This window comes from Salminus brasiliensis, chromosome 2 (assembly GCF_030463535.1).
Source record: "Salminus brasiliensis chromosome 2, fSalBra1.hap2, whole genome shotgun sequence".
Classification (NCBI taxonomy): Eukaryota; Metazoa; Chordata; class Actinopteri; order Characiformes; family Bryconidae; genus Salminus; species Salminus brasiliensis.
This window is the reverse complement of record NC_132879.1, coordinates 59,870,564-59,890,897: the sequence shown is the minus strand read 5'-3', so window position 1 is coordinate 59,890,897 and position 20,334 is coordinate 59,870,564. Positions and strand designations below refer to the sequence as shown.

Here is a 20,334-nt window from a genome sequence, read left to right as displayed (position 1 = left end):
GCTTACACAGCTGCAGATACAGATGCTGCTAAACATCATGTGCTTCTCCAAAACTTCACGTCTATTTATTTACGTCATAATAAGAGGTCTTCCTTTTCCCCATCTCTTTTACAAGGTCAGACTCTGGATGTAAGCGCTTATAAACGATCCACATAAAAACATAATGTGGATTATAAAAATATTACAGCTCTGACCTTTGATTCCAGAGTGTGATGTTTTTATTTTACAGGGTTTTTTTATTATTTTGGTGATTTGAGGCAGAGGAGGTTATCCATTAAAGGAGTGGACAGCAGATCCTCACACTGCCCGTAAACACACTCCAGCTAAACCACTGCCACACCTTTATTCTGCCCTCAACCGTAACCCATAAAAGGACGCGCTGTTGTCAGAAGATCTGGAGAAGAGCTGCAGCATCCCTGACGAAAAAATCCTACTACAGCAGAAGATCTGGATTAAAGATGACCATGGCCGAGAGAGAAGCTGGAGACACAGCCGCCGAGGTTGAGGAACGTCCGAAATGGGACAATAAGTTCCAGTACCTTCTGACCTGCATTGGATTTGCAGTGGGTTTGGGAAACGTCTGGAGATTTCCTTTCCTGTGCCAAATCTATGGAGGAGGTGAGGAACCTTCTGGAGAAGGCCTTTCACACACCCTCAAACTTAGAGTTAATTCTGCGAGGTTGTGGAATGCAGTTCACTTGGAGCCTTAGAGAAACGAATTTTGGTTCAGTGAACTGATTTTTACTCTTCCAAAAAAGGTTCCACAATGGGTTCTTTAAAAAAACTACATTTTGATTATCATTAAGAACCTTAAAGAACCTTAAATAATAATAAATATAAAGCATGTTGCTTCTACGGCGTCTTTGACATGAACATAGTAAAACAGCTGATGGAAACAGAATTGAGCGTTGAGGAGTTATGTGCTAGGATGAGTGTTGAGTTTGGGAGCAGTGGCAGATCCGGCTCCAACTGTGGATCCTTCTGTAAGAGGGGTGATAAGAATGCCTACCTCCGAAGATCTCAATGGATGGGATGAAAAGTTCTGAGAGGTAACGAGGGGGGAATCCAGGAGGGATATGGGCTGATTGGAGGTTTGCATGTGCTGCAGTTTTAGGTGTTTAGAGAATCTCTGCATTGTGAAAGCTGGGAGAAGCCTGGAGAAGAGAGATGTTGTAAAGGTGACGGAGGGCTGATCTGCAGACTGGACTGATATGAGACTGTAAAGAAGAAGAGATGGGTTTGAGGTTCTGGTAGGAGTAGAGAGAGGTACTGTAATACCATCCAGGCTAAAAGAGAGGTCCTCAGTCTGGACAGGTACAGCTGTAGACCCTCTCAGCATCTCTGACTTTATATATTATATTAACGTACACCCGCTCTCTGCAGAAAGCCTTTAGAGAGTAAATGCAACAGCTACTGCAGGAGAATATTGAAGTAAGGCTAAAAAGGCTTTAAAGCTAATGCTAGCCCAAGCATTGCTCTGGGAAGGGCTGACTGGAGGAGAGAAGGCCAGGGAGCCAGTGAGGCAAGCAAAGACTGGGTGGGTGCTGGGCTAAAAGCTAACCTTGGCAGATCCTCCTACAATCATTACAGTTAGCTAACCTCACATTGGGTAAGACTGAGAAATTAAAGAGAGAGTACTAATCCTCCATAATCATAACCCTTCATTCTGTGGTAAAATAACAGGGTTGTAAATAGGCTTGTAAAACCACATGTAAGTTTTTTCAGCCCAAACAGACTCATTTATACATACACATATATGTACCCTACCATAGCAGAGTCAGGTCATACAGGCATGATGTCAGAGAGGGAAAAGTACATCAAGTCTTTATAAATGAGGTCACCTTTAGTTTAGTGGACGTGGACAGTGCAGAGGATGGAGCTGAGCAGGTCTACCATTCTACCATTACCATGAATAACCCGATCTGGTGCTATTGGGGAGTGTGGTCTGTAAAGGTCCTACAGAAGTCATCGAGGCATCTCCTAACTCTGGTCATGGCTCTGAGTTCAGGGGTGTACCCTGTTAAGGCCTGGGTAGATGGAACAGCTCTGGTAATTTGGGGAGCAAAGATATCTAGAGAATAGTATTAGGATCTGAGACTGGATCAGTACAGAACAGTGCAGAATGAGCGCTGCAGACTGAGGGAGTGCTGATGGAGCTCAGTTCGTAGTGAGATACTGTGGCTTTGGTGCATCAAGAGTTTCTGTAAAGTAAACCAATCAGAACAGTCCGAGATCAGACAGGTCAGCGAATTTGAATACTGAAAACCCTGGAGCAGACTGAAAACACAGAGTTAAGGAGTTCATTAAACTCAGACCTTGGTGCTCTATAAAAGATCAGTACTGGGTTTGTGGCTGAGAAATGTCAAAAGCAAGAAAATCAGTAGTTGAAGACAAACAGAAATACTTCCCAGTCTAATCCTAGTCTGCATGTCCACCAGCTTTAGAGAGCTCCTGGGTTCAGAGAGCTGTTTGTAGGCAGCGGGAGGATCCAGGCCCAAACCCAGATAACGCCTGTTTGTTGCCAGAGAGTCCAGTTCTGTATCAGTGATTAGATCTTTGAGCTACCTGGCCTTCACCCGTTCAGTCACAGCGTACAGAAGTCCAGATTTAATAATAATTATTATTATAAGATCTCAAATATAAATAAACACACAGACTGTACACAAAGCTGATGTCTGAAACACAACCATGGTTCTTCTGTGGTTCTCCTAGTGAACACTCCTAAAAGAAAGATGCCATGATGGGTTTCTTGAGGGATGAATAGAGAACAGAGAGGAAAGAACCACCTTGGGCTGAACTATCCAAACCCACCAGTGCAGCTACACGAGTTTTATATGGAATGATGATGATGATGAAGGTAAAATAGTGAATAGAGAATCTGAACTAATGCAGTTTTCTTTAGGGACTACTTTCTGTATCCACACTACACCCTGCAGCATGTATCCCTCCACCATTTTAATGATCTGATTTTAAAAGCAGGTTCTAGAGCCGAGCTCTTCTCAGAACTCTGGTAGAACAGTGTCTCAGGCATCAGGCAGCGTCTTCATCACCATTAGGTGAAGAACTTTCTGTGAGGAGCTTTTATTAGAGCTTCAGACGTCTGCTTCCCTTCACCTCCACTGTAGAACCACAGCTCTGACTGGGGGAGGTTATCTAGAACCTCCACTGTAGAACTCCAGCTCTGACTGGGGGAGGTTATCTAGGACCTCCACTGTAGAAACAGATCTGACTGGGGGAGCTTATCTAGAACCGAGCATTTCACACCAAACCCCCTCAAACCCCCCAAACCCCCCAAACCCCCCCACTCTGTGCAATGATGTGCTATTTGTTTACCACTGTGAATGTGTGTGTGTGTGTGTGTGTGTGTGTTTCAGGTGCATTTCTCATCCCGTACCTGATTGCCCTGGTGTTTGAGGGTCTGCCCCTGCTTTATCTGGAGCTGGCAATTGGACAGAGTCTCAGAAAGGGCAGCATCGGCGTGTGGAACTCCATCTCACCCTACCTGGGAGGAGTCGGTCAGTGAATAGCAGTGTAACTACAAATGAACAGAGCTTATCCCACCCTAATTAACATGGACTTCACTAAATCACCACACAGGTGGTCCGTTATCTCTCAGAGGTTACACAGCAGTCTACTGTCAGAGGGCTTTTCCCTGCACCAGCACGCTTAAGCAACAAGCATCAGAGAAGATACCTTCCTCCATACAGTCAGGCCTAAAGTATCTGGACAGTGACACAAGCGTGTTAGGTTTGCTGCTGTGTTCCACCTCAGGTTCCTCTGTCAATCATCTGTCAGGTCTCGTACTCTTCTTCATCTCTTGTTTGCAGAAGGTTTTTATTACAGTTGGAGAAATGCCTCAGGAACCGATGTGCTAATCAAGATCAGAGACTCAAAAACCCAGAAGTTCATTATTACATAACTGCTCATTCCTGGCGTACTGACGACACCAGTGCTCCTTCTCATGCCACCTCCTCGGCTTTTCCATGCCTGAACAAACGTGACACTATCACACTACAGCACAAAGGAAGCAGGAGGCTGCACCGACACTCTGCACAGGCTCAAATCCCTTGGCTGAGTTGCCTGATGGTGGTCTCCCACTTCCTTCTTGATTAGAGCCCCCTGTAGGTGTCCCAATACTTTTGTCCATTTTTTTGCTTCATTACCCTCAGCCTAGTCTTTAATCAGCTGTAGATCTTGGTGTCGTCAGCGTCTAATCCAACCAGCAAGTCACATCAGAGACCAGTCAAACATCATCTGATTAACACCCTCAGCTGATTGGAGGACTGGAGGACGTCACTCTAATAAAACACCCGTCTACAACTAACAACTGTCTGTGTGTGTGTGTGTGTGTGTGTGTGTGTGTGTGTGTGTGTGTGTGTGTGAGACAGGCGTAGCCTCCATGATAGTTTCCTTCCTGGTGAGTCTGTTCTACAACACTATCCTGGCCTGGGTGCTCTGGTACTTCTTCAACTCCTTCCAGGAACCTCTGCCCTGGAGCCAGTGTCCCCTCGACGACAGCCAGACAAGTACACACACACACACACACACACACATCATAGACACACACAGTGAGACTTTCTACCTTCATTAATACATAGAAATGTGTGTGTGTGTGTGTGTGTGTGTGCAGGTTATGAGGAGGAGTGTGTTCAAAGCACCCCGGTGAATTACTTCTGGTACAGAGAGACTCTGAACATCACCCCTGACATCACCTCCAGCGGCTCTCTGCAGTGGTGGCTGGTGCTCTGCCTCGCCACAGCCTGGAGCGTCGTCTACATCTGCTTCATCAGAGGCATCGAGACCATCGGCAAGGTAAACAAACAAACAAACAAACAAACAATAATAATCTAGAGCATCATCTACAGAACCTACAGAGCCCCGCCCCCTTATTTCACAGCTCTGTAATGTTTAGGGTTTGTTCAGCACGGTCTCTGTCCCTGAGTCATAGACTGGTTAGAGAGGATTATTCTGGAGGAGTCTGGAGTCTGATCTAAACCTCAGACGTTTAGTCTGGTCTGATCTTGATGATTGAAGTGAGGGGTAAAGATGCACGTATTTGTCACTGTACAGCGAAATGTGTCCTCTGCATTTAACCCATCTGGTAGTGAACACACACATGTGTTAGGGGCAGTGAGTACAGACACACACCCAGAGCGGTGGGCAGCCAACTCCAGCGCCCGGGGAGCAGAGAGGGTAAAGGGCCTTGCTCAAGGGCACAACAGTGGCAGCTTGCCAAGCCCAGGAATCGAACCCACAACCCTGTTATTGATATCCCGGTGCTCTAACCGCTGAGCCACCACTGCCCCAGAAGATCACCATGGTCAGATCCAGAGATCTCTGAGGCCTTCAGAAAGAAGGGTGGAGATGCAGAGGAGTCTGGGAAGGGGTTTAAACTGATCTCAGAACAGTTAGAGATCAGCCGCTGTTCCACCGTCCACTAAATCATCTACTGACCAACATGACCAGATCAGACCGTCCTACAAGATCAGCAGCAGAACCTCAGGATGAGTAAATAAGACTCCAGCAGTCCTGAAGTGATGAAAAGTCTTCAGAGGATCTACAGGGAGCTCTCACCACAGTTTACGCTGAAGTACAGCTTCTACCAGCAGGAAGAGACGGTCTGTCTGTCTGTCTGTCTGTCTGTCTAGGCGGTGTATGTGACAGCTACGTTTCCATACCTGGTGTTGACCATCTTTTTGGTGAGGGCGCTCACGCTTCCTGGAGCCACAGATGGCCTGGAGTATCTTTTCACACCGGACGTAAGTTAGACACACACACACACACACACTCTGCCATATAATACACTATACCCTATAATTAAATTCAATTTTATTTATTTTTACAACAAATGTCAAAGAGCAGCTTTACAGAGATCCGGGTCCGAGCCTCTTTTGAGCAGCTAGTGACGACAGTGACAAAGAAAATGAACCAGTCCTAAAGTACTAAATCACCCCAAACAGATGATTCTAACCCAGATCGTAGATCTTAATTAGCTTGTTAGCGCTGTGGCATCATTAGGGAAGACCAGGTGATGCAAATTTCAAGTCTCTGACCCCTTAAACCTCGTCCCAAGAATCAGCAGCCACATACTTCTCTAAACAGCAACAATCAGCAGCCATGGGCTCCTCTAAACAACAATCAGCAGCCATGGGCTCCTCTAAACAACAACAATTGTGAGCAGGCAGCATGTTCCATCAGCCACCAGCAGGGGGCCCAGCCAGCAAAGTATGAAAGCTGGTGGGATTGGAGCAAAGAACTCCAAGCCCCAGAATCCCCAGCGGTAATCAACACTGACCAGACCCACCTGTGTGGCACGGTATAAATACACCCAGCCAATCACAGTTCCCCGTTGCACCTTTGTGGAGGGGTGAACGGTAACAGTGGGTTTAAGTTGGTAACAGAGAAAAGCGTTTGAGTTGTTGTCTTTGGTTTGAGTGAACATCACTCCTGGTTTTCCTTTGTTTGTTTTCCCGCCGTTTTCTGTGTTGCTTATGATCAGTGTTTATACTGCCACCCCCACAGCTGTGGTGGCACAGTGGAAATACACTGGGCTCCCCTTACCAGGGTTGGGAGTTCAAGCCCACACCATAAGAGGAGTAGTTTCATTTACTCATAATAAAACAAACTTCAACTGCACTTGAGTCCAAACCCCACACCGTCACAACAAGCAGCAGCCATGTGCTCCTCTTTTGTCAACATGCGAATATGCTCTAACCTCTGTGTGTGTGTGTGTGTGTGTGTGTGTGTGTGTGTGCGCAGTGGAATGTCCTGACAAACCCTCAGGTGTGGTTGGACGCAGCCACTCAGATTTTCTTCTCTCTGTCTCTGGCATTTGGCGGCCTGATCGCTTTCTCCAGCTACAACCCCAAAAAGTGAGATACCCTTACAGACACACACACACTCTATCTAGAACATGGACCAGGTTGAATAGATTAAATATAGAACAGGAACCTGGAACAGATCTTTACTTTCTAGAACTGAATTTGCCACCTTTGGTTCTAGATAATATTATAATACTAGGTGATAATGTATGGTTGTTATTTATCCTGTGTGTGTGTGTGTGTGTGTAGGAATAACTGTGAGAGGGACGCGGTGTTGGTGGGCTGCATTAACAGCGCTACCTCCCTCTATGCTTCCATCCCCATATTCGCCATCTTGGGCTTCAAGGCCACCACCAACAACAACAACTGCTTCAGGAGGTACAGCCTGGACGTGTGTGTGTGTGTGTGTGTGTGTGTCTGACAGTGAAGCTGAAGGGCTAATTAACGCAGCTGAACTCTTAATCCTCAGCAACATCCTCAAACTGACCAACGAGTTTGACATTGCTGACCAGAACATCACTATGGACAACTACGACACCTGGCTGTACCGCTTAAACAGCTCCCATCCAGACAGGGTGGCTAATCTAAGCCTCAGACACTGCAGCCTCCAAAGGTTCATGGACCAGGTAACACCTTAGATCTTCTAAACCCCTCCCCCAAACAACCCCCCCTTCACCTTACAACCCCACCTCTTCTTCCCAGAGTGCTTCAGGAACAGGGTTGGCCTTTATCGTGTTCACGGAGGCGGTGGTTGAGATGCCTGGCTCTCAGGTGTGGGCGGTGCTCTTCTTCATCATGCTCTTCAGCCTGGGTCTGTCCTCCATGTTTGGAAACCTGGAGGGGGTTCTGACTCCACTGCTGGACCTCAACATGGTGCCGAAGTGGATGCCAAAAGAACTCTTTACCGGTATGTAGTTCACATTGTACTGTGTGTAATTGTACTGGATACTGTGTGTAATTGTACTGTGTGTAATTGTACTGTGTGCAATTGTACTGTGTACTGGGTGTAATTGTACTGTGTGCAATTGTACTGTGTACTGGGTGTAATTGTACTGTGTGCAATTGTACTGTCTGTAATTGTACTGTGTACTGGGTGTAATTGTACTGTAGACTGGGTGTAATTGTACTGTGTGTAATTGTACTGTGTACTGGGTGTACTGTGTGCAGGTGTGATCTGTGTGGTGTCATTCCTGGTGGCTCTGATCTTCACTATGGGTTCGGGGAATTACTGGTTGGAGATCTTTAACAGCTATGTGGGCTCAGTGCCCCTCCTCATCATCGCCTTCTTTGAGATCATTGCAGTAGTGCTCTTTTACGGCATGAAACGGTACACACACACACACACACACACACACACACACACACACAAATGCTTCCATTCAGGTCAGTATGTGGACCTGCTCTCTCTGTTGGATGAAATGTCTTGGACACAGTTGATCCTTGGCCAAAGAAAAACATGTATCTCCAGAGCAGCAGTTTTACAGAAAGAGGGAAACCTCGTCTCCTGGAGGTTTTGAGAGTCGGGTGTCAGGTTGGATCAGGTGTGTTAGGACTAAAATGAGGACACCAGGTGTGGGAATGAGGGGTTCTAACGCTGGCTTGTTCCACTGCAGATTCAGTGACGATATCGAGTACATGACGGGCCGGAGGCCAAACTGGTTTTGGCGGAGCTGCTGGATGGGAATCAGCCCCATCATGCTACTGGTCGTGCTGGTGGCCTACGTCATCATCCAGGGGCAGGAACAACCCACATACGCTGCCTGGGACCCAGCTTATGTAAGCTATAATATCCGCACAGCCAGTTCATACCGTCCTCAGAGCTGGAGGTCAGACGCAGTGATTAGCTTTTAGCTGCTAGCTCTGCTATCAAGTTCTAAAATCATGTTTAGAAAGCAGTAATCCATAACCCTAACTTATTCATCCTGCAAATTTAATAACACCACCAATGGAAAGCAGTCTTAACGGACCGGCTCGTTTTAGCTTGTAGAAACCTGCTTTACAGTTTTAAAAACAACGTAGGTTTTCTAGCTACACAACTCGTACTAAAGTATCCGGACGCTCCTGTTAATGAGTTCAGGTACTGCACCGTCACTGGCACAGGTGTTCAGCTGCGTCAGTGGAAGTGATGTAAAAGCCAGTGGAAGGTCTTTGCAGAAGAGCAGCAGCTGTTTCTGAAGCAAAGGGAAACACACTCCCTACCATTACACCTGATCGTAACCCTGACTGTGTTTCTGAAGGAATCGTTCCCGGACTCAGTGGTGAGGCCATATCCCGACTGGGTTTTTGCCATCTGCATTCTTCTGTCGTCGGTTCCGGTGATACCGATCCCCATCGTGGCCTTGTACCGCCTCATCAGACGCCGCACACACCGAGACACCCAGCACAAACAGCAGCACACACCACCTCCCAACCCCTACAACAACATGGCCTTCGACCCTGACAAATAGCCGACCTTTTGGGAGGTGGAACCAGTGGAACCGTACGGAGAGACTGGATCGGACTGGACAGCGAGATTGGACTGAGCTGGAATAAAGGCAGCGCCGACTTCGTACAGATCTTTCAGTGCAGGAACACTGGCGGTTCTGATGGACAGTTAAAAAGATATCAGCAATGTGACGCAGAACCTCCTATCTCCAACAGCAGCTTTCCAGGAGGAGGACAGCAGGGGTCTTCTTATGCTTATGATTTCTTGTCTTTTTACTGATGGTGTAAAGCCTTTAAGAAACAGCAGCAGTAAAAAGCTTTACTGATGAATCAGGTGTGATGTGATCTGAGGAGGAGAGCACCTCCTCGTTTAACAGACAGCAGAGCAGGAGGGTTGATTCGGATTAAAGCAGCTCAGGCGTCACATATCTAATAATTCTATTATTCTATTATTGTTCCATATGCATTAATAAACACTTCCACTTTAATTAGTCACTCAGAGTTGGGTTCTGCTGCTGGAAGCTTCTGCACATCCCAGCAGCAGCCTGACGTCTCTCTGCTGCTTCTGTGTTTCAGTTTATTTAAAAGTAAAAACAGAAGTGTTATTATTATAAGTTTGAACTTGTATGATCTGGCAGTGACTGTTTTTATATTTCTGTCTCTTCAGAGTCTAACTCTCTGCATTATTAATAAATAAATGTGTTCATTGATTTGCTGGAAGCTTTCATTTATATTCTTTATTAATACAGAAGGATCTTCCTCACAGGCTGTTTGCTAAACCAGGTCCAGCTACAACATGTTGTTAGGTTTAGATTTCAGCACTAACTCCTCACTTTATGCACAGCAGAGGTGCTGAGGGTGTATCGCACAGTCTGAACGTCACGGGGGTTCAGGAGTGGATTGTAGTGAAATCAGGAGGAATTCTGGGAGTAGCTGCCTGGACAACTCGTGCCAGCCTCATACCTCGGAGCTCAGAGCATAGATGCCTTCTACCTACAACACACACACACAAACACACACACACACACACACACAGCTAGTAAGTCTTTCTTCTGGAGTCAGATAAAGGGGAATTCAGAGGCAGGGGTCAGTCAAGCTGCTGAGGGTCACTCACGTCTGCAGAGCTGGGGCAGCAGGCAGCTGTAAGAGGGACGATGGCGGGTCAAAACCCCCACAAACGCCAAACAGCACAACAGCTCTACTGATTCATACTGGAGAACACCACTGACCAGGTCATCCACACAGTCTGTCAAACACACACACACACACACACAATATGACTATAATAAACAATACTTTATCAAAGTAATTCATGAGATTCTGCACAGATTCATTCTGTAAACTTTACCCTGATAAAACACCAAAGCAATTCATACCAAGTGTAGAAGTGTAGAGTGTAGAACTGAATCAATTCATACCAAACAGTGAGTGCAGAAGTGAATCAACTCATACCAAACAGTGAGTGCAGAAGTGAATCAATTCATACCAAACAGTGAGTGCAGAAGTGAATCAATTCATACCAAACAGTGAGTGCAGAAGTGAATCAATTCATACCAAACAGTGAGTGCAGAAGTGAATCAATTCATATCAAACAGTGAGTGCAGAAGTGAATCAATTCATATCAAACAGTGAGTACAGAAGTGAATCAATTCATACCAAACACTGAGTGCAGAACTGAATCAATTCATACCAAACAGTGAGTGCAGAAGTGAATCAATTCATACCAAACAGTGAGTGCAGAAGTGAATCAATTCATACCAAACAGTGAGTGCAGAAGTGAATCAATTCATACCAAACTGGTTCACAGTGGCAGGACTGGATAGTGGTGAGGGCAGGACTAGTTAACAGTATTTGAAGGACTGGTTAACAGTGAGTGAAGGACTGGTCAACAGTGAGGGCAGGACTGGTTAACAGTATTTGAAGGACTGGTTAACAGTGAGGGCAGGACTGGTTAACAGTGAGTGAAGGACTGGTTAACAGTGAGGGCAGGACTGGTTAACAGTGAGTGAAGGATTGGTTAACAGTGAGGGCAGGACTGGTTAACAGTGAGGGCAGGACTGGTTAACAGTGAGTGAAGGACTGGTTAACAGTGAGGGCAGGACTGGTTAACAGTGAGGGCAGGACTGGTTAACAGTGAGTGAGGGACTGGTTAACAGTGAGTGAGGGACTGGTTAACAGTATTTGAAGGACTGGTTAACAGTGAGTGAGGGACTGGTTAACAGTGAGTGAAGGACTGGTTAACAGTGAGGGCGGGACTGGTCAACAGTGAGGGCAGGACTGGTTAACAGTGAGTGAGGGACTGGTTAACAGTGAGTGAGGGACTGGTTAACAGTATTTGAAGGACTGGTTAACAGTGAGGGCAGGACTGGTTAACAGTGAGGGCAGGACTGGTTAACAGTGAGTGAAGGACTGGTTAACAGTGAGGGCAGGACTGGTTAACAGTGAGTGAGGGACTGGTCAACAGTGAGTGAAGGACTGGTTAACAGTGAGTGAAAGACTAGTTAACAGTGAGTGAAAGACTGGTCAACAGTGAGGGCAGGACTGGTCAACAGTGAGTGAAGGACTGGTTAACAGTGAGGGCAGGACTGGTCAACAGTGAGGGCAGGACTGGTCAACAGTGAGTGAGGGACTGGCTAACAGTGAGTGAAGGACTGGTTAACAGTGAGTGAGGGACTGGTCAACAGTATTTGAAGGACTGGTTAACAGTGAGGGCAGGACTGGTTAACAGTGAGTGAGGGACTGGTTAACAGTGAGTGAGGGACTGGTTAACAGTGAGGGCAGGACTGGTCAACAGTGAGTGAGGGACTGGTTAACAGTGAGTGAGGGACTGGTCAACAGTATTTGAAGGACTGGTTAACAGTGAGGGCAGGACTGGTTAACAGTGAGTGAAGGACTGGTTAACAGTGAGGGCAGGACTGGTTAACAGTGAGTGAGGGACTGGTTAACAGTGAGGGCAGGACTGGTTAACAGTGAGTGAAGGACTGGTTAACAGTGAGTGAAGGACTGGTTAACAGTGAGTGCAGGACTGGTTAACAGTGAGTGAGGGACTGGTTAACAGTGAGGGCAGGACTGGTTAACAGTGAGTGAGGGACTGGTTAACAGTGAGGGCAGGACTGGTTAACAGTGAGTGAGGGACTGGTCAACAGTGAGTGAAGGACTGGTTAACAGTGAGTGAAAGACTAGTTAACAGTATTTGAAGGACTGGTTAACAGTGAGTGAAGGACTGGTTAACAGTGAGGGCAGGACTGGTTAACAGTGAGTGAAAGACTAGTTAACAGTATTTGAAGGACTGGTTAACAGTATTTGAAGGACTGGTTAACAGTGAGTGAAGGACTGGTTAACAGTGAGGGCAGGAGGCAGGAGCTGGACGCTGAGACTTGCCCGAGTTGCTGTTTCTGATGGACCTGTGAATGGTCTTGGCTGCACTCCAGATTATCTTCAGGAAGAAGGTTGGGTTTGCCCTCACCTGCTGACCCAGAGGCAGATTCTTCACACAAATATGAAACCTGAACACACACACACACACACACACACACAGATATATATATATATACACACAAATATATGACAATATATAATAATCATGTGTCTGAAGTGTCTGATCTCTCATTTATACATGTATATATACACCTGTAAAGCGGATGTTGGAGGTTTTGGTGTGAAACATGCAGTGGTACACAGAGGTGTACCTACAGGGACATGCAAAAGTTTGGGCACCCTGCATAATTGGTACATTGGCAGGTATAGCTGATACAGCTGATAAACTCTTTGTCTTTCAGTTCTTTTTTGAGGGATTTTCCTCCATTGAGCTTCTTGAGTTGACTTGCTGCTCTACTGTCTATCCGGCTGTAGAAGCTCCTCCTCTTTTCCTCTTCAGCTCTTTTACAGATGGTGAGATGGTTGATGGTTGCTTCCAGAATTGGCTGGGATTTAGTATTTAGCTGGTATTTTAGCAGAAAAAACCTGGTCCTCTCCCCCTGAGTTTACCAGCTGGAGAGTTCTGCTCAGGATGTTCAGGAAGGTATGGTAGGTATTTAAGCCCTATTGGGGCAGTAGCTATAAAATGATATGGGGAGCAGTACCTGAGAGCCTGAAGCAGGAGGATCTTATAGATGTTCTTACACACAGCTTCTACAGAGTTTAACTGAGAGAGAGAGAGAGAGAGACAGAGAGAGAGAGACAGTGTATGATAACACACTCAGTAATGAACATGAAGACCTGCTGTTCAATTACTTTTGGATGAGGGAACACGTCTCTGGGTCAGTCCCACCTAGATGTGTGTGTGTGTGTGTGTGTGTGTGTGTGTGTGTGTGAGATACCCACGCGAAGGTCAAGGAAGACGGCGTCACATTTCAGCCTGAGGATCATCTGCAGCTTCTGCTTCATGAACACGGCCGCAGAGGGGGCAGAGCCTAGAGTCAGGCTGTAGCGCACTGATTGGCCAGCATATCTTCAGGGGAGGAAATAAAGACCATCAGACAACAGTAAACCGCCTCCTAATTTTCACTAAATCAAAAACTTCAGCTTTAGAGAGTTTAGAGTTAAGAACATTTAGATCAGACTGGTTTCATAAACCATCTCCTCTTTATTTACTCCAGTTTCTTTTATTATACTTTATTTACTTCACATTATTATATATTATATATATATATATATATAAATATTCAACAGTGAAGACCTTTCTGATCACTATGAGTGCTGGGAGAGGGGGACACAATATAACAGGCCAAAACCATCCACCAGTTTTCCCTCCAATCAGATATTCCTCCAGATTCCCCCTGTTTCAGGAGTGTACTGTAGATGTGACGGTGGGTCAGGAGCGTACTGTAGATGTGATGGTGGTCAGGAGTGTACTGTAGATGTGATGGTGGGTCAGGAGCGTACTGTAGATGTGATGGTGGATCAGTCAGGAGTGTACTGTAGATGTGATGGTGGGTCAGTCAGGAGTGTGCTGTAGATGTGATGGTGGGTCAGTCAGGAGTGTGCTGTAGATGTGATGGTGGGTCAGTCAGGAGTGTACTGTAGATGTGATGGTGGGTCAGTCAGTAGTGTACTGTAGATGTGATGGTGGGTCAGTCAGGAGCGTAGTGTAGATGTGATGGTGGGTCAGGAGTGTAGTGTAGATGTGATGGTGGGTCAGGAGTGTACTGTAGATGTGATGGTGGGTCAGAAGTGTACTGTAGATGTGATGGTGGGTCAGTCAGGAGTGTAGTGTAGATGTGATGGAGGGTCAGGAGTGTACTGTAGATGTGATGGTGGGTCAGTCAGGAGTGTAGTGTAGATGTGATGGAGGGTCAGGAGTGGACTGTAGATGTGATAGTCGGTCAGGAGTGTACTGTAGATGTGATGGTCGGTCAGGAGTGTACTGAAGATGTGATGGTGGGTCGGTCAGGAGTGTACTGTAGATGTGATGGTGGGTCAGGAGTGTAGTGTAGATGTGATGGAGGGTCAGGAGTGTAGTGTAGATGTGATGGTGGGTCAGGAGTGTAGTGTAGATGTGATGGTGGGTCAGGAGTGTAGTGTAGATGTGATGGTGGGTCAGTCAGGAGTGTAGTGTAGATGTGATGGTGGGTCAGTCAGGAGTGTACTGTAGATGTGATGGTGGGTCAGTCAGGAGTGTACTGTAGATGTGATGGTCGGTCAGGAGTGTACTGTAGATGTGATGGTCGGTCAGGAGTGTACTGTAGATGTGATGGTGGGTCAGGAGTGTACTGTAGATGTGATGGTGGGTCAGTCAGGAGTGTACTGTAGATGTGATGGTGGGTCAGGAGCGTACTGTAGATGTGATGGTGGATCAGTCAGGAGTGTACTGTAGATGTGATGGTGGGTCAGTCAGGAGTGTGCTGTAGATGTGATGGTGGGTCAGTCAGGAGTGTGCTGTAGATGTGATGGTGGGTCAGTCAGGAGTGTACTGTAGATGTGATGGTGGGTCAGTCAGTAGTGTACTGTAGATGTGATGGTGGGTCAGTCAGGAGCGTAGTGTAGATGTGATGGTGGGTCAGGAGTGTAGTGTAGATGTGATGGTGGGTCAGGAGTGTACTGTAGATGTGATGGTGGGTCAGAAGTGTACTGTAGATGTGATGGTGGGTCAGTCAGGAGTGTAGTGTAGATGTGATGGAGGGTCAGGAGTGTACTGTAGATGTGATGGTGGGTCAGTCAGGAGTGTAGTGTAGATGTGATGGAGGGTCAGGAGTGGACTGTAGATGTGATAGTCGGTCAGGAGTGTACTGTAGATGTGATGGTCGGTCAGGAGTGTACTGAAGATGTGATGGTGGGTCGGTCAGGAGTGTACTGTAGATGTGATGGTGGGTCAGGAGTGTAGTGTAGATGTGATGGAGGGTCAGGAGTGTAGTGTAGATGTGATGGTGGGTCAGGAGTGTAGTGTAGATGTGATGGTGGGTCAGGAGTGTAGTGTAGATGTGATGGTGGGTCAGTCAGGAGTGTAGTGTAGATGTGATGGTGGGTCAGTCAGGAGTGTACTGTAGATGTGATGGTGGGTCAGTCAGGAGTGTACTGTAGATGTGATGGTCGGTCAGGAGTGTACTGTAGATGTGATGGTCGGTCAGGAGTGTACTGTAGATGTGATGGTGGGTCAGGAGTGTACTGTAGATGTGATGGTGGGTCAGGAGTGTAGTGTAGATGTGATGGAGGGTCAGGAGTGTAGTGTAGATGTGACGGTTGGTCAGGAGTGTAGTGTAGATGTGATGGTGGGTCAGGAGTGTAGTGTAGATGTGATGGTGGGTCAGGAGTGTACTGTAGATGTGATGGTGGGTCAGTCAGGAGTGTACTGTAGATGTGATGGTGGGTCAGGAGTGTACTGTAGATGTGATGGTCGGTCAGGAGTGTACTGTAGATGTGATGGTGGGTCAGGAGTGTAGTGTAGATGTGATGGAGGGTCAGGAGTGTAGTGTAGATGTGACGGTCGGTCAGGAGTGTACTGTAGATGTGATGGTGGGTCAGGAGTGTACTGTAGATGTGATGGTGGGTCAGGAGTGTACTGTCGATGTGATGGTCGGTCAGGAGTGTAGTGTAGATGTGATGGTGGGTCAGGAGCGTACTGTAGATGTGATGGTGGGTCAGGAGTGTACTGTAGATGTGATGGTGGGTCAGTCAGGAGTGTACTGTAGATGTGATGGTGGGTCAGGAGTGTACTGTAGATGTGATGGTGGGTCAGTCAGGAGTGTACTGTAGATGTGATGGTGGGTCAGAAGTGTACTGTAGATGTGATGGTGGGTCAGTCAGGAGTGTACTGTAGATGTGGTAATAAAATGTAGTTGGGTTTGAGGAGGCTGAGATCTGCTGTTCTACTTTGTAATGTAAAATAAACGGACAGTGTGACACAGCAGCATCCGTTCACTGATCATAAGTATTTGGACACAGATATTCTGATGTGTTTAGGTGGGAAAGTTGGTCTGCTTTAAACAGTATAGAACTGTATCTGTAGAGTCTGTATGGCTTTAGCAGACTGTTTACTAATTATCGCAGCGCCCCCCACAGTCTGGTACAGTTAACCCACCCTATGGAGTAAAGTGTTCACTGTTAGGCGTGAGTGTCCAGAGCTGATCTCTGGACGGATCTCTGGACAGATTTGTGAGAGGAATGCACATAAAGCAATAACCCAGGACAACTGATCAGGTGAAATCAGCAAAAACTGAAGGTCTTCACAGCAATATAACCACATAAGATAACCATGACATCAGCAGAGTAAACACAGCCTCTCAGCCCAGATCTGCCAGCCTGATAACGCCGGGGGGTCAGAGCAGGTGTGATAAGGCCGGTAAGAAACCAAACCCCAGCAGGTAAAGAGCCGCAGCAATCATACTAGACTAGGTTATACACATAATGGAATCCAGTAGGTTCATGATGATCTGCTCCAGAGAGTCCTATTCTATTGGCAGTACTTCTCTACAGCGACTAGACAAGCTGTGTGTGTGCATTTGCACATCTGTGCCAGCAATGGGTGCAGCTTAAAATAGCTGAATGCATATATTAGAAGGGGTGTCCACAAACATTTGGACACAGTGTAACCACTGGGTTGCACCTGACTCCTAATGAGGAGCTGATCACACGGCGTGGTTTAAGTGTGGACATACGTCTATAACGGTCACTCTAGGGGACAGCGCAGACACGTCTGCTTCCTACTGTTCACCCCTACCCCCATCCTAATATTGGCTGCTGCTGCTGCAGGGTGCAGTTCAGGAGGTGTTCAGATCAACCAGCACTGTGAGCATGTCTCTGTTTATCAAATGTGTGAATCTCTGAGGGGCAGTCTGGGTGTTTTTTTTCCTAGTTCCGAGATGTTTGGGAAGTTTGGGCGGTTCGGGTAGTTGGGAAGGTTCGGGTAGTTGGGAAGGTTCGGGCGGTTCGGAAGGTTCGGGCAGTTGGGAAGGTTTGGACGGTTCGGAAGGTTCGGGCGGTTCGGGTAGTTGGGAAGGTTTGGGCGGTTTGGGCGGTTCGGGTAGTTGGGAAGGTTTGGGCGGTTCGGGTAGTTGGGAAGGTTCGGGCGGTTCGGGTAGTTGGGAAGGTTCGGGCGGTTCGGGTAGTTGGGAAGGTTTGGGCGGTTTGGGCGGTTCGGGTAGTTGGGAAGGTTTGGGCGGTTCGGGTAGTTGGGCAGTTCGGGTAGTTGGGATGGTTTGAGCGGTTCGGGTAGTTGGGAAGGTTCGAGCGGTTCGGGTAGTTGGGAAGGTTCGGGCGGTTCGGGTAGTTGGGAAGGTTCGGGCGGTTGGGAAGGTTCGGGCGGTTCGGGTAGTTGGGAAGGTTCGGGCGGTTGGGAAGGTTCGGGCGGTTCGGGTAGTTGGGAAGGTTTGGGCGGTTCGGGTAGTTGGGAAGGTTCGGGCGGTTCGGGCGGTTGGGAAGGTTCGGGCGGTTCGGGTAGTTGGGAAGGTTTGGGCGGTTCGGGCGGTTCGGGTAGTTGGGAAGGTTCGGGCGGTTCGGGTAGTTGGGAAGGTTTGGCGGTTCGGGTAGTTGGGAAGGTTCGGGCGGTTCGGGTAGTTGGGAAGGTTCGGGTAGTTGGGAAGGTTCGGGCGGTTCGGGTAGTTGGGAAGGTTCGGGCGGTTCGGGTAGTTGGGAAGGTTCGGGCGGTTGGGAAGGTTCGGGCGGTTCGGGTAGTTGGGAAGGTTCGGGCGGTTGGGAAGGTTCGGGCGGTTCGGGTAGTTGGGAAGGTTTGGGCGGTTCGGGTAGTTGGGAAGGTTCGGGCGGTTCGGGCGGTTGGGAAGGTTCGGGCGGTTCGGGTAGTTGGGAAGGTTTGGGCGGTTCGGGCGGTTCGGGTAGTTGGGAAGGTTCGGGCGGTTCGGGTAGTTGGGAAGGTTTGGCGGTTCGGGTAGTTGGGAAGGTTCGGGCGGTTCGGGTAGTTGGGAAGGTTCGGGTAGTTGGGAAGGTTCGGGCGGTTCGGGTAGTTCGGAAGGTTCGGGTAGTTCGGAAGGTTCGGGCGGTTCGGAAGGTTCGGGCGGTTCGGGTAGTTGGGAAGGTTTGGAAGGTTTGGACGGTTCGGGTAGTTGGGAAGGTTCGAGCGGTTCGGGTAGTTGGGAAGGTTCGGGCGGTTCGGGTAGTTGGGAAGGTTCGGGCGGTTCGGGTAGTTGGGAAGGTTCGGGCGGTTCGGGTAGTTGGGAAGGTTCGGGCGGTTCGGGTAGTTGGGAAGGTTTGGCGGTTCGGGTAGTTGGGAAGGTTTGGCGGTTCGGGTAGTTGGGAAGGTTTGGGCGGTTCGGGTAGTTGGGAAGGTTTGGGCGGTTCGGGTAGTTGGGAAGGTTTGGCGGTTCGGATAGTTGGGAAGGTTTGGCGGTTCGGGTAGTTGGGAAGGTTCGGGCGGTTCGGGTAGTTGGGAAGGTTCGGGCGGTTCGGGTAGTTGGGAAGGTTTGGCGGTTCGGCTAGTTGGGAAGGTTCGGGCAGTTCGGAAGGTTTGGCGGTTCGGGTAGTTGGGAAGGTTTGGCGGTTCGGGTAGTTGGGAAGGTTCGGGCGGTTCGGGTAGTTGGGAAGGTTCGGGCGGTTCGGGTAGTTGGGAAGATTCGGGCGGTTCGGGTAGTTCGGAAGGTTCGGGCGGTTCGGAAGGTTCGGGCGGTTCGGGTAGTTGGGAAGGTTTGGACGGTTCGGGTAGTTGGGAAGGTTTGAGCGGTTCGGGTAGTTGGGAAGGTTTGAGCGGTTCGGGTAGTTGGGAAGGTTCGGGCGGTTCGGGTAGTTGGGAAGGTTTGGCGGTTCGGGTAGTTGGGAAGGTTTGAGCGGTTCGGGTAGTTGGGAAGGTTCGGGCGGTTCGGGTAGTTGGGAAGGTTTGGCGGTTCGGGTAGTTGGGAAGGTTCGGGCAGTTCGGGTAGTTGGGAAGGTTCGGGCAGTTCGGGTAGTTGGGAAGGTTTGGCGGTTCGGGTAGTTGGGAAGGTTTGGCGGTTCGGATAGTTGGGAAGGTTTGGCGGTTCGGATAGTTGGGAAGGTTTGGCGGTTCGGGTAGTTGGGAAGGTTTGGCGGTTCGGGTAGTTGGGAAGGTTCGGGTAGTTGGGAAGGTTCGGGCGGTTCGGGTAGTTGGGAAGGTTTGGCGGTTCGGGTAGTTGGGAAGGTTCGGGCAGTTCGGGTAGTTGGGAAGGTTTGGCGGTTCGGGTAGTTGGGAAGGTTTGGCGGTTCGGATAGTTGGGAAGGTTTGGCGGTTCGGATAGTTAGGAAGGTTTGGCGGTTCGGGTAGTTGGGAAGGTTTGGCGGTTCGGGTAGTTGGGAAGGTTCGGGTAGTTGGGAAGGTTCGGGCGGTTCGGGTAGTTGGGAAGGTTCGGCGGTTCGGGTAGTTGGGAAGGTTCGGGCGGTTCGGGTAGTTGGGAAGGTTTGGCGGTTCGGGTAGTTGGGAAGGTTTGGCGGTTCGGGTAGTTGGGAAGGTTCGGGCGGTTCGGGTAGTTGGGAAGGTTTGGCGGTTCGGGAGGTTTTTCTGATTCTCTTGGTTCTGGGTTAGTTGCGGAGTTTAGAGCTTGGCTTTGTTGGTAAGCGTGAGGTGAGGATTACCACAGCCAGGCTCCAGCACTGCAGTGAGCGCTACAGAGCATTAGAGTAGGTTACTAATAACAGCTGTGATACAGAGATTAGAGAATGACAGTCATGCTGCTTTTTCAGCGGTCGGTGT

General features: G+C 48.5%; 2 protein-coding genes across 2 annotated transcripts in view; one reads left to right on the top strand and one right to left on the bottom strand.

Moving 5' to 3' along the window:
• The first annotated feature begins 464 nt into the window (after positions 1-464).
• On the top strand, positions 465-9,389 carry slc6a18 (solute carrier family 6 member 18). Its single transcript, XM_072673347.1, has 12 exons — positions 465-618; positions 3,375-3,515; positions 4,389-4,526; positions 4,631-4,812; positions 5,649-5,759; positions 6,760-6,872; positions 7,071-7,199; positions 7,291-7,447; positions 7,524-7,728; positions 7,989-8,148; positions 8,435-8,597; positions 9,059-9,389. The coding sequence occupies exons 1-12, from the start codon at positions 465-467 to the stop codon at positions 9,266-9,268; spliced, it is 1,863 nt and encodes a 620-aa protein (XP_072529448.1). The 3' UTR covers positions 9,269-9,389.
• Positions 9,390-9,955: 566 nt separating this feature from the next.
• tert (telomerase reverse transcriptase) overlaps positions 9,956-20,334 on the bottom strand; it is a 23,644-nt gene continuing 13,265 nt past the window's right edge. Inside the window, exons 12-16 of the mRNA XM_072673364.1 lie at positions 13,569-13,695; positions 13,328-13,389; positions 12,627-12,751; positions 10,360-10,491; positions 9,956-10,238 (exon numbers count right to left, since the gene is read on the bottom strand). Of these exons, the coding sequence (XP_072529465.1) occupies positions 10,135-10,238; positions 10,360-10,491; positions 12,627-12,751; positions 13,328-13,389; positions 13,569-13,695 (550 nt within the window). The 3' untranslated portion in view covers positions 9,956-10,134. The remainder of the gene's footprint in view (positions 10,239-10,359; positions 10,492-12,626; positions 12,752-13,327; positions 13,390-13,568; positions 13,696-20,334) is intronic.